Source organism: Charadrius vociferus, unplaced genomic scaffold (assembly GCF_000708025.1).
Source record: "Charadrius vociferus isolate BGI_N301 unplaced genomic scaffold, ASM70802v2 scaffold676, whole genome shotgun sequence".
NCBI lineage: Eukaryota > Metazoa > Chordata > Aves > Charadriiformes > Charadriidae > Charadrius > Charadrius vociferus.
Genome location: NW_009648661.1, coordinates 447978 through 461562, shown reverse-complemented (window position 1 = coordinate 461562; position 13585 = coordinate 447978). Strand labels below are relative to the sequence as shown.

Sequence of the window (13585 nt, the reverse complement as noted above, 5' to 3'; positions counted from 1 at the left end):
ATGGGATCTGGTAGTTCTGTAAATGCCAACTACAAGTACTCCCTGCAGAAGTCTGAAAATGGTGAGTGATTCTTTGGAAAGTAATCTTTTCCTTTCTGCCCCTGCACATGCTGTTGGGAGGTTGCAGGGGATGCGTTTCTTCGCTGAGTTACCACAGGGGGGTTTTTTATAGTATAGAGGCAAGGTTATGTTTTCAGTACCCTGTGACAAGGAGCCTCAGCTGTCAGGCAGAAGACTGACAGGCTTGAGAAAATAACAGCTTTTATATAATAACAGACCAGGATTAGATTAAAATCAATCAAAATCTGACCAGAAATAAAGCTGCAAAAAATTTCTGTTAGAACTAACATGCAATGGATTAATCAATTGCTGGCTAATGCGTATGTGGTCATGTGCTGACAGCAAGATAGATGGTATCACCCTGCTGCTTCCAGTGGACTTCGGTTTTAAAGACTCTGTTAGTGGTGCAGGACTGATAAAACAGAAGCATTAACAAATCCAAAAGAAATCTGGTTCTAAAGAAGGTAAGATGGTGTGGCTAAGAAAAACTGAAAAGCAAAACCTGTGCTTTTTTCTAATTACGTCAGCACAATGCTGTTAATCTCTGCTAATAACCTAGACTCTTCTATGGCTCTCGAAGCTGTAATGATTTATTTTTATGAGACCCTCTGTATGATCATATCAATTTTCTGGGTGTGTGCTTAGGTCTGCTATGGAATAAAGGGAGTTTATGAGTGAGACTGTACACATAAGGAAATGTAAAAAAGTAAACAGATTACTATGTTGTTTGAGTCAGTCAGTCACCAGCATTGGCAGAACAGCAGTGTGGTGCAAACTGTTAGCATGAGCTTTGAAAGGAAAAATAGCGATTGCATTCAGAAATGAAGAAAGCAGGGATACCATTGTGCCTCGGCCTTTTTTGTCTATAAATTTTCTTTGTTGAAGAACTCCACCTTTTTTTTTAAGAAAGCTAGATTTGTCTATTGCTTATAGAGCCAGAAAACCATGGACTTTCCCAAAAAGTTCAGGGCTCTTTTATGATAATGGCTTGTCTATATCAAACAAAGTGTAACATAAAACTAGTTACTCATTTGAAACTCTGCATTACATCTGATCTCTCATCAACAGTTTCCTGTGACAGGAAAACCTCTTGGAATTCCTTGCATCTGGTTCTCAAAATCCTTCAGATCTGCTCATCTGCAGATGTGGAGCTGCTTAGGACTTTCCACTCAAGTATAACGTGCCAGGCGGTGTCCTGTCCCCCTTGTACAAGGCCCAGAGGCTGTTCCCTATGGAAAGCGTAGCCAGCAGAGCCCTGTTAAACCAGCCCTGCGCTTGAGCGAAGAAGGGGATGGGGAACCCAAGTGAGGGTGCCGACTCCCTCCTGTAAGCTGATTTGTGAGCTATACTGCTAGCACGAACAGGCATATTTTGATTTGAGTGCCACCACTTTGGCATGCTTTCAGTAGCTTGGATCCTCATAAAATGTGGATAAATCTCTTCCTCTTCCTTTTTTATTATTTTTTTTTCTAAACTAGTAGAAACACTGCCAGATGAAACTCACCCAGGTAAGCTGGTAAATTAGAATACCTGGCTTTTTCAGTTGCAGAGTCAGTCTCGGTAAAAGTAGCATAAAAAAACCCAACACCTCACCCATCTGGAGCTTAAAATGCTGTGGATGGTAGTATATATGCTCACTGTGTGCTTCATAACGTGTCTTTCAGAGATTTTATTTTTCATGTTTCAAAGCATTGGTGTACGTGGAGTCATAACTGTAAATTTCCACTCAGGATTCGGTTGAAATATATCTGACTCCTACCACGGTAATTGGGCATTTATCCATTCCTAGGGTAATGCAAGATATTTAGAAGTTGTCTATTTTAGAGAGTGATTGTGACTGTGATTCTGGTCACGTGCCAGCCAAATTACTGTACAGGGAGTAAGGCAGCTATTTTGGGCTCTGTTTTACAAAGGAGGCTTGAAGAAGTAGCATCAGGAGCACCCAACTGCAGAAAAAAAAAGTCAGCCTCTTATTTTTTCATAGCCCAGCAGATCGGTAAGCATTTTCTCAACAAGGTATGTGAGTTATTCTTACTTTAAGACTAGCCAAGTCTTACCTTCTTGCCATGACTTCACCGTGACTCGGTTCCCCTGCTGCACAACAGCAACAGTTCTTCCCTTTTTGTGCTCTGCAGCTCCTAGTCCTGTAACAGTAACACAATTTAGAGGGATTATTATTTTCAATACATAAGCCATCAGGATATCTTCTTTAGGTAAAGGTCAGTGTTTCCTGCTGAAGTATGTGGAGAGTGGTTTATGTTCTATAATTAATGCAAGCTAATTGAATTAATCTGATCTCTTTGTCTCTTGCCAGCACCTAGCAGCCTTTGGGGTAGGAATGGGGGATTTCCTTGTTTTTACTAAAGGTTTTCCACTCCTTCACCCCCTGTACTCTCCCTGTTTGGGTGAATGCAGCAGTGCTCTCACGCAAACCAGATGCCAAGGGAATACAAGCTTCCGCCAGGGTACCTCTAACTCTGTCGACAGTTTCCATTTGATTTTGGGGCCAGCCTGTAGCTAAGAGTGGTTGTCCCTCCCTCAGCTAAAGATGACACAGAGCAGCATTGTTACAAAATGTTTTAAATGTAGGGCTCTAGGGTAGAGCTTCAGAAATGCACAGGAAGGGACACAGAGCATAATCAAAAGAGATGCCAAGTAGCAGAGCTAATTGGCAAAGGGCTGTAAAGTAACCAGGAGCTACAAATGTGGCCACGGCCACCTCAGAAGGATGGAAGAGTTTGTAGAGGTACATCAAGTTCTGTGGCAGAACTTGAAAAAGGAAATGGGAAACTGCACCAATGTACTTCACTTTAAATACGCACACACCCCATCTGAAACAATCTTTTAACGAAAAACACCGGAATTGGGGAAATGCAGAGAACTGGTTATGTTTTAAAGACCAGGGAAAACAGCCTTTTATTGGAGGGAAGAGCCTGGTGCTGGTGCTGGCTGTGCACGGAACCATGACCAGGCACCTGAAATTCCCAGCATTTCATTCCTTCTGTGTCATTAAGTGGCTAAAGATCTGTCTCCCTCTTTTCACTGTGGGTGTTAATTTTGTCTTTATTTTATTCCAAGGTAACAGGGCAACATTTATGCTAGAATAGATCCCTTCTGAAGTTTGCCCAGAACTGCATAAGTTGAGGTATTTATTTGGCTCAGAGGAAGACAGACAAACCCCATATTTTTAAGGCTCTGAAAAGGGACTCGGTGTCTTGTTTTCCCCCTGCTCCTTGTCTGGCTTCAGTCTAATCTCCGGTTTCCTGAAGCACCAGTATCTAGACTGTAAGACGGACATGCAAGTGATCAAGGCAGACAGAAAGGGAGGAAATTGTCTATCAATACTGAAGCGTGTGTTTGGATGTTTAGGCCCTAATAAGTTGTCGTTAACACTGGTGCTGAGGAGCCAGTAGCAATGGTTTAGAATGGCTGCAGAGGGCTCAGGTCAGGCAGGGTCAGATCAACCTCTTGAAATACGGTAAAAAGAAGTGGGTGTTTTGTGATAACAAAAGGATGCTTAATATTTAGGCATCAGAACACCTTTCCTGAAAACTTGCTCCTGAAAAAGAAAGGTGCCTCTTCAATTTTCAGGGTCGGGAAAGGAGCGGTGGCAGCGTAGCTCAGCTGCAGCCACCGCAGCTCAGCGGGTTGGTTCTGCTTTTGTCCCCTAGCTTTCAAGGCAGCCGTCTTGATCCAACAGTGGTATCGGCGCTATGTTGCCCGGCTGGAAATGCGCCGACGTTGCACCTGGAGAATTTTTCAATCCATCGAGTATGCTTGCGAGCAGGATCAGATCAAGGTAAGGTGCCAAGGTAAAGGAGTCTGTAGGAAAATACATAAGAGGGTGGTTTCTGTGCAACAGACTCACTCCTTTCTGGCTACTGGCTGGTAACCCTCTAAGTGCTTCAGTGGGCCAAGGACTGGGTTTCCTGCCCCTTTTTAGCCTATAGATTTTCTGCCTGCTTATGTCTGATGAAACCTAAAGTAATGAGTCTTGAAAGAAAGCCGTAAGGACGATTTAACATTGTTTTTCATTAGCCTGAACACAATAGGCACGCCTAATTTGTTTGTTATACTTCAATTTTGATTAATATTCTCTTATATGGTTGCCTTGCTGTCAGGCAGGGAGAGGCAGGGCTTACAGGTGTCTGTATGGCTGACGGTAAAGCTGCTTTTTTGACTTGGTCACAAGATATTCAAAACTAGAATTGGTATAGTATCATTTGTTGGACATACCAGACAACATGAGAAGGGCACAGATAATACTTCCAGAAAGAAGATCCCATTAAGCTGCCAGTCTGCAGAATTTCATTCCAGGGTGAACGATGACAGGGTCTCTCTCTTCTTGCAGCTTCACAACTTCTTCAGTTATCTCATGGACCACTTCACGCCAAGCAGCAGCAAAGAGAGTAAGTTTGTATGTGCCGTTTGTAGATGTGGCACTAGCAGCTCGGAAGGCTGCACCCTGTCTTGATTCGGTGCCAAATGGTGGCCCTTCAAGATGACAAAGGGGGCCAATAGAGTCTAAAGAGCGCTGGCATCAGGCATCTGGATAGGGATTGAATTGTCTGGAAACTGTCAGAGCTGCGCGAGGGATGTGGGGCAATCCCTGCTCCTTAAGGAGCTGGAAGGGGGAATAAAAGCTCAGGATGTTTCTAAAGAGCCGTATTAGAAATCTGCCCCTTTTTCAGCAGTCCCTGGTAACCACGGCTTTGCAGAGTCCATTTCTGAAGCGAGAGAATCCATCTTTAGGGAACTGTGCTCGAGGGTATCAACTGTTTTTATATTTAGCCTCTCACTTATAATTGGGGCGGGGAGGGGAGGGACAAGTGCTGTGGGAACCTATACAGTATCTCCCTGAATCTGCCGAGAGCACTGTATGCTAATTCTTAGTGCTGGGAACTTGCTAATGAGCTTAGCTCTGAAATCTGATGGTAGTTAAGTCAAAATTAACTATTTACTTTGCTGACCATAATTTGCCGACATCCTCGCTTCTCCCTTTCAAACTGCTACCCTTTTTCTCGCAACCACCCCACATATTTTACAGCAAAGCCCTGTTGAGGAAGATTTTTTTTCAGTGTCTGTATAAAACAGGACAATAATGTCTTGTTCCTTGAGTTGCGCTCTGAGATGTTACAGCAATAAAGAAATAATGCGTATTTATACAGATTTTGTGCAACACTGAGAAAGTGCAAGCTTAAGAAAAACAGTGGGGCATAGGAGACAGTTCCTTTTGCATGTTGTTGAAAATAAGAGTTCGATTAGCCGTGGAAACCAATGTCCATCTGGCTCTACCCGAGTTTTGCAGAAACTAGCATAGCTGCCAGCACTGCCTGACACACAGCACACGGAAACTTGTCACTGCAGCCTTTTCCCCACTGCAAATTCTGTAGCAGTGTCAAATTAGGAGCTCGCCTCCACTGCTGCCATTGCTCACGAGCTCTAGCCTAACCAAACAGCTTTTCTTTAGCAAATTACTTAAAATGGTGTATTGAGCCACCTTAACCTTTTCTTGTCTCTTTCTCTTTTTAAAAAAACACCCAAACCGACCCATCTGCCATCCAGGGGACTTTATCAGTCGCATGTTCATAAGTGGGGAAAGCTTCAAAGAGGCTGAGCTGGAAAAATACTGTGACTACGAATCCCTGGAGGTGCCAGACTCCTACACTGGTCCCCGTCTCTCTTTCCCGCTCCTTCCTGACCATGCGACTGCCTTGCTGGAAGCTTTCAAACAGAAACAAGTAAGGATCCCAAAGGGAACCACGTTTTCCTCTTCTCTGCACAGGGATGTAGGATAGATAATTTGGTTTTAGCCTTCCTAACAAGCTAAGCTGATTGGAGTACAATGAGCTGGCACGGTCTTAAGCAAAGGGGGATGGAAATGATACGGTATTTCCCCTCACCATAGGAACTTTTTTCCTTTCTGTAAATACTGTTCTGACAAAACTGAAAACTTCTTGTGGGTGTGCACCAATATTAACCTGAATTTCATTTAAAAGTGAAGAACCCAACAGCAGTCCATGTTGAAACATTCTGTCATTTTTTGTTGCAATTTCTCAATTTGTAAAAAAAGTATAGGATAGCTCAGGTGGAAGCAGCTGATTAAAATTATATTTCGTGCCATGCAACTTTGATTCATATTTAAAATGTGAGTTTTTGGATGAGGAAGTGCCGTACTCAGCAGCACTAACAAGACAAGTCCTCGTACATTTGCAGTCTTGTGCTGCCATCCCTCAGTCAAGGTGTTGAACTGCAAAGTAGGCCAAACCATCCCTTCTCCGAACAGAACAACTTCTGAACCAAAGGTCTCTAGTGTCTTGACTAATATTAAATGCCTACGTGCTGCCTTTGAGGGAACCTATTTCTCCAGGACACATGGCAGCTCATGGCCTGGCTTAATGTGGAAAAGGCTAAGAAAGATCTAGAGGAGCAGCTTCTTACCTGTGATGCTGGGCTGGAATTTCTGCTGCTCTAGGAGGTGGTGTTGCCCAGCGGATATAGCCTTGACCACAGGCTTTTGGGTTCTCTTGCCAGCCCTGCCAGTGCTGAGGATGGGCTGCTTCGAGGGAGTCTCTCCCACCCTGCTGTTGTCCAGTATTTGCCTCATTTTGTTCGTAAACCCGTAGGTCAGCACTGAGTGTCATCCCAGCGAGAGTTTCTGCCATCCAGGCTACCGTGGTGGGTCGTTGGGGCCTTTGCAGACGGAGCTGCGTTGTTGCCCAGAGCTCACTGATTTCCTGCTTTAATCCCTTCACTTTCTCCTAGTAGCAGCTCCACGCTCGCTATGTCTTAAACCTTCTGCATGAGACCAGGAAGCACCTCAAGCAGTTGCCAAACATCAGTCACGTCTCCACCTGCTATAGCGAGGAGGTCACCGTATGCGGTACGTCTGGGTGGGAGGGCACTGCGCAGTCTCTGGGGCAGAACGCTCCCATGGAAGGGGTGGGAAAGATCCAAAATGGTAGCGTGAGCATGATGCCTTCCTCTGTACCGAGTATGGAACACAAATGCAGCCTGTAAGCCCAATGTGTGTTGGGTGGAGAGGCAACTGGGGCTGTCTAAAATATTTGGGTGTACCCTACGATACGGTATTTGAGCTGCTGCGAAGACTAGCCTGAAGACTGAAGAAAGCATGTCTGCATCGTGGCCCTTTTTCTGCTTGGTCTGGAACGAGATAGGGGTGTTGAGGGAAGGCGATTTGTCCGTTTGTAGTCTGCGTTTGGATTCCATGAGAGGTTTTGGGATACATCATTAACAAACCCTGCCCCTAGACGGTAGCGTTCAGCTTGCACAGCCTGCTCTAGCAGTGGTGCTGTCACAGCGATTATAAAAATGCAAGGAGAGAAGTATGATATAGATATATACTCGTCTAAGAGAAGATAAAGGGTGATAATGATAGCCTGTGGCTCTTAAAATTGTTACACAGCAAAGATTTAAAGAATTTTTCAACTCAATTCAGATGTCTTTGTTCTGTCGCCCCAAACTTGGAGTCATTTTACTAAACCACAGAAACTGCACCCAGTCGAGGACTGGTCTCAAAACTCAGTCATTTTCTGTCCTGTTCTGTGGCCTGGGATTATTTAAATAACCAAGTCCCGGAGCTGTTTCGGCTGAATCCTCATTAGCAGCAGTGTATGCATTCGGATCCGGAACACTGACATATCTTTGAGTCCTATCAAGTAAATTTGAAAGAGACAAAGCTTTTCACCATTATTTTCCTACTCTAGGACTGATGTTTAAACTGAAAAATATGTACTTGGCACAAACTTTTGTGTGCAGTCAGCTTCTGGAAAACAAATCTCTCTCTCTCTCCAGTATCATGTTAAATGAGAATTAAGTTTGATTACTATTTTGTATGCACAGCTTTCTGCCATGTAATGATCAAAGTCAAACAGATTCTTATGTCATGTTGTAAGAGATAAATGAGCAAAGCTTCTGAATCAGTCTTCAGAAGCCGGTGTATCTTTTTTGATGTCCTTCTCAGGCTTCGGTTCAAGCCTCTACATCATGTCCTTTTCCTTCGGGCACATTGCTTCAGTGTAAGGACCCTGAACTTCACAAAATATTGCAGTGGTCATGAATTTATAGAGATACTTCATAGGAAGTTATTTATTGGTGTCTTTTCAAGTTAAACGTAAACACACTGTGACTTGTGTTTTTGTGCCTGTTAGGAGACTTGCACGGCCAGCTGGATGACTTGTTCCTCATATTTTATAAGGTAGGTGTGTATTTGTAGAGGGAGGCTGGCCAGGCATTGTGAGAGGTATCGCGTGGATAATGCTGAGAAGCGTTTGTAAAACTGGGCCCTTCACGTGCAGTTCTCCAGGTCAATTTGGTCGGTTTTCAACAGGTTCACAAAGCAGCAGCTTATTCCCCTGCTGACTTAGAAAATCTGACATACATGTACATTTGGGAAGTGCCAGTGGACATTTCTGCAAGTGCCGATACCATTGGCAACTGGTCCTGAGTGCTAGCTTTCACTTTGCAGTGCATTTGCCGCTGGGAGCCTACAGGATAAAAATAGGAGTCAGGACCTATTGTATAAGGTAACCTGGGGCAGGAATAAGAGAATGTGCAGCTGGGGCAGGGAGAAATACGCAGATCATAAGAAGATGTATGGAGATCATGCGGCGGCCTCTCCGGTAATATCTGCCTGTTCCTTGCTTTTACAGAACGGCCTTCCTTCCCCTTCCAAGTCCTACGTGTTCAATGGGGACTTTGTAGACAGAGGCAAACAGTCCCTCGAGATCCTCATCATCCTCTTTACCTTCCTTTTGATCTACCCGAAGGAGGTTCATCTCAACCGTGGGAACCACGAGGACCACATGGTCAACTTACGGTACGGGTTCTGGGCGGGGCTAATCGCGATGTGAAGGGGGTTGCTGCAAATCCCACTGAAATTCCTTTCTCCTGTTCCTTTAGCTACGGTTTTGCAAAGGAAGTAATGCAGAAATATAAGGTAGGCATACGTTTGTGTCTCCTTTACCACATGAGATACGGACTTTGAAGGCTTGATGCTTCATCTTTTCCCTTCTGACCTGTCCCCCCAGGTGCACGGGAAGAAAATCTTGAAGATGGTTCAGAATGTTTTCTGCTGGCTCCCCCTGGCCACCCTGATTGATCAGAAAGTCCTCATTATACATGGGGGCATCTCTGACACCACTGACCTGGACATGCTTGAGAAAATTCAAAGGAACAAAGTAGGTTTTATTTCCTAGATATTGCAAGAGACAACAGTGTTGCCGATTTGTGGTGAGGAGCTTTGCGACAGCTTGGCTGTTGACAAGACAAACCTAAAGGATGGTCTTCCTAGACAAACTGCATTTAGGTACAGGGTTGGAGTGGATCGTTTTGGTTTAATAGTATATGTGCAGAAGGTGTGAAGGGAAGAAGCATTCTTGGCTTCTGGAGGATGTGAGGATCGTAGCCAGGAAAGTGGTGGGTAATGGCATGGGTAAATAGCTGTGCTGCTGCTGACTCTAAAAACACAGTGATGATGAGACTTTGTCCCACAGCTCCTTAGCCTGTTTTTCCCCCTAGATTTCCAGAAGGATTTTGTTAAGTCATTTAACTTGTCTCTGCCTCACTTTTGAGTTGAGAAATAGTGCTTCCCTTCTCCAAACCTAACGACAAGCACTTGCATTAGTCATTATTCCTTCCCTCATTCTACCGCCTAGTTCCCATTGCAGATTAAATCCATGTACTCTACCTTTTGTGACACGTCTGAGCAGCATAAAGTCAATGAAGAAGAGACACACCTGTAGTCAGGATGGATGTGGGGCCCCAGCTGTAAACCAAGAATGGCACATCTGAGAAGACAGCACTAGTAATTTCCCACAATTAATCAGTGTTTGATGGCAGCAAAGGGAATTGAGGCCGGAGGTTTGGGTCACTTGACAGTCTGCCAATGGAAGATGTTAGAACTGGAGATGTAGGTTTCCAAGGAGTGTGACCATCTCTCTTTTCTCTTACTTCTTTCAGTTTATTTCTGTATTGAGAGGGAAGAAAAGAAAGGAGTCTAACAGAAATGTGGAAATACAGGAAATAAATGGGGAGAGCAAAGCGGAGGCTGACCCAGCAGAGAGTGAGGCAGCCCTTAGTTTATGTCCGCAGCCCCGGCCGACCCAGGCTCCCAGCATGGCCAACAGGCTGGAGTTCTCCAAGTGGGTCCGGCAGACAGTGCAGGAGCAAATCGAGTGGTGCCGCCGGCTGGTGGACATCAGCGAGTCGGAGGATGAGGAGCTAACCTATTCCAGTGTGGTGTCCTTGACGGATTTGGATGGGCCGTGCTGGACTCGCCAGGAGGAGTGGAAACAGGTGAGTAGTCTAAGCGGGGCCCTGAGCTCGGTGGGCTGTGGGTGTCTCCTGCAGGTTTGTTCTCTGTTATGAGGAATCTCAGTACAAAATATGTGGGTCAGTGCACAGAACTCTCTGCAGAGAGATTTTTGCTGCTTCGTATAGTGGAGTTAAGGAGCAACCCAATGTTGAAGTGCCAGCAGGCAGGCTACTGGGGTTTGTGCTACTTTGTACCTCCTGCTCTGTTCCCCGAGACAGCCTGGCGTTGATCGTTCAACGGTGAGTGGTCAGGAAGGGCTGTACTGTAAGCATGTGATCTTTGCTGCTTTGGGATGTTTCGTTAGATACCTGCACTACGTCCAGCCCATGCTGCGTCACGGCTGCCTAGCAATTGAAGAGCCGTGCACGAGAGTCACGTAGGAGCATGCACGCTGTGTGCTGGCTGCCGTTCTGCTGGCCCCTTTCTCCTGCCCTCGCAAGTCAGCCTCTTCACCGGGCTTTCAGCTTTCTGTGCTCAAGGCTCCGTCCCAGCGTTCGCTCCTAGCACTGGACTCATCCTTTGTTGTATAAATAAAACTGCTGCTCAGGCATAGAGTGGGGCAACACATTTTCTTCCCTCACTGCAGGGGAGAGAAATAATAGACAAGACTGATTGTAGAGCCCAGTGTATGTGGGGTATCTGAAGTCAGCTCTGTGCATAATGAAAGAGCACATAATTTGCTGATGAGCGGGCACCAAGAGCAGACTGCATTTGCATTTTCAGGTGGGCTGCACTGAGAGTTGATTGCTAGGCTGGTCAGAGCCTGGGAACTTGGTTTCCTGTTTGTGTTACAGCAGACTGTCTGTAAGCCCCCTCTGCGCGCTCGGAAACCATCGTTACTTACTTCGCATTACATATGATATCCCAGCACTGCACAGCTTATCAGCATAAAGCTGTATATTGAGGTCAGGGTTAAAGAGATTAAACTTTAATCCAAATAGTGGTCACTGAGTCAGTACGTACTGACATTACTGGAGGCTGCAGGATGTCCCGGCTAGAGAGCAAAGGAGTTTAATACTAAGCCTGCTCATGGTCTTGGGATCTGCTAGATGTTCTTGCCCAGGGACCTGCGTTTTGGGATGGAGGAGGACAGGCAAGGCTCTTTGAAGTCTTAGAGGCAGGAAAGGGAAAGCTTGTATCAGGCCTGATTTATGGACACCCCCAGGCACTTTGGACGTGCCTCTTGCTCCAGGTCAACAATACTGTCACCTCTGTGGTGGACCAGGTCTGTGACAGCCCTGGGGAGCAGTACGGTGGTTCAGCTGGGATGCTCGAAACATCTGTTTCCCTGCCCAGTGCTAAGAGCAGCAGTCCAGGGAGGGATCCAGAAATAGAGCTGTATTTGCTTAGTAAGCTTTGATGGGTGATATCTGCTGGGTCCACTTTATTCAGTGAACTTTTCCAATCCTTTCAGATTTTAGACATTCTCTGGAGTGACCCCATGCCTCAGGAGGGCTGCAGAGTAAATACGGTGCGAGGTGGTGGCTGCTACTTTGGGCCTGATGTGACAGAGAAGATCCTTGAGAAGTACAACTTGCAGTTCCTCATCCGCTCCCACGAGTGCAAGCAAGAGGGCTACGAGTTCTGTCACAACCGGAAGGTCGGTAAGGGGGACGGTGTGAAGGATACTTAGGTTTACATCCTGCCAGAGTGGGTGTTCTGTGGTGGCTTGTCTCAGCTCTGTGTTTCTTCCACTGGGACTTTGTTAAGTACATACAAAATCGTTGAACAGCCTTATTAGGAGTTACTGAAGTGTGTTCCCAGCTGAGGTCTTTGGTCAGGACAGTCTGGAGTCACCTACTCTGTTGAGGGCATCTGCTGCGCAGGCAAAGCACATCTTTGCGCATGCTGGCTGAGAAAACATCTGAGCCCAGTTGTGCCGTTGCTCCCACTTTATGCAGGTGTTTCTGAAGATGATGTACAAAAGGGTGTTTAGTAACACTGCTGCTGCAGCAAACTTCTGTTCTCAGAAGATTTGGGGTCACTTCAGAGACTTGAACAGGGGCACTTCTGACTCTGCTCACTGCAGAGAGTGCAGTGAAATCACAGAAGGCCCAGCATGTGGCCAGATCCATGTGAGACCAGTGTCACCATCCAGGAACTCACACCTGTAAGGCTTCTGGGCTAGCTGCTACCTTGCTCTTTCTTTTCCACCTAAAACATGGTGCTTTCATAGTCTGTTGACTCCAGGTGGGATGGGTTGTGTTGTTTTCACTGATATGCATATATATAGTAGAGGATGTGCGTACTGACTGTAAATGCCTCTCTTTTTTGGGGGTTAGGTGCTGACGATATTTTCAGCCTCAAACTACTATGAGATTGGCAGCAACAGGGGAGCCTACGTGAAGCTGGGACCGGACCTTGTCCCCCATTTTGTTCAGTACCAAGCAAACAAGACGGCCCATACTCTCACAATGACCCAAAGGCAAGGCTTTCTGGTTGTTCTGTATTCACCAAGTCAAAATTCCAACAGGGAAAACTTTGGGAGCTTTGAGAAAGTGTAACTCCGGAGCTGAACTTCCTCAGCTTGATTTACTAAATAATAGCACCAGAGGAGGATTCAAGCTTTGTGCAGAAATTACTGGGGGAGGCTCAAGGGTTGAGGAGGGAGCGTTACAAGATCAGAAGGGGAGTCTTTTTTACAGACTGCTGCTTTTCCAGCTTCTCTTTTCAATGTCAGGTTTTAAGTTTTGACCCTTGCTGAGATGCCCTTCTGCTTTGTTACTTCACGAACTGATGCAGGGATTCACTGCATCAGCTGCGCGGAACTGTGCTCCAGGCATGCAGTGCCTTGCCACAAGCTGTAGCTGTGCAGAACAGTCGCGCAAGGGTTTGGGCAATCAATGGACAGGCCCGAGGACTGGTAAGGTGCAACTTCTCTTGCACTTCGTGGCAAGTCCTTAATGTGCTTCTCTCTTTTCTGCGTCCTCCAGAATCAGCAGAGTAGAGGAGTCAGCCTTTCGAGCCTTGCGGGAAAAGCTCTTTGCTCACACCTCAGCCCTCATCAGTGCGTTCAAGGCCTACGATAAGGACAATACAGGTAAATCTGAGCCGAGGGACACTTAGGTTAATTCCCTGGTAGGACAAGACTGAAGGAGCTAAGTTGAGCGTGTCGCTGGTTGGGAAGCTCCACACTGCTCGTTGTCAGTGACTGTCACGGGGGGAGGCTGTGTCAGACCTTTCCACAGC

The 13585-nt window shown here is 46.0% G+C and overlaps 1 protein-coding gene across 1 annotated transcript in view; it reads left to right on the top strand.

The window, feature by feature from the left end:
* Positions 1 to 13585, top strand: part of PPEF2 (protein phosphatase, EF-hand calcium binding domain 2) — a 16293-nt gene continuing 2708 nt past the window's right edge. Inside the window, exons 1-13 of the mRNA XM_009886493.1 lie at positions 1 to 61; positions 3732 to 3859; positions 4412 to 4469; positions 5626 to 5801; positions 6829 to 6943; positions 8232 to 8278; positions 8733 to 8899; positions 8983 to 9019; positions 9111 to 9260; positions 10174 to 10377; positions 11811 to 11996; positions 12679 to 12821; positions 13330 to 13436. Of these exons, the coding sequence (XP_009884795.1) occupies positions 1 to 61; positions 3732 to 3859; positions 4412 to 4469; positions 5626 to 5801; positions 6829 to 6943; positions 8232 to 8278; positions 8733 to 8899; positions 8983 to 9019; positions 9111 to 9260; positions 10174 to 10377; positions 11811 to 11996; positions 12679 to 12821; positions 13330 to 13436 (1579 nt within the window). The remainder of the gene's footprint in view (positions 62 to 3731; positions 3860 to 4411; positions 4470 to 5625; positions 5802 to 6828; positions 6944 to 8231; positions 8279 to 8732; positions 8900 to 8982; positions 9020 to 9110; positions 9261 to 10173; positions 10378 to 11810; positions 11997 to 12678; positions 12822 to 13329; positions 13437 to 13585) is intronic.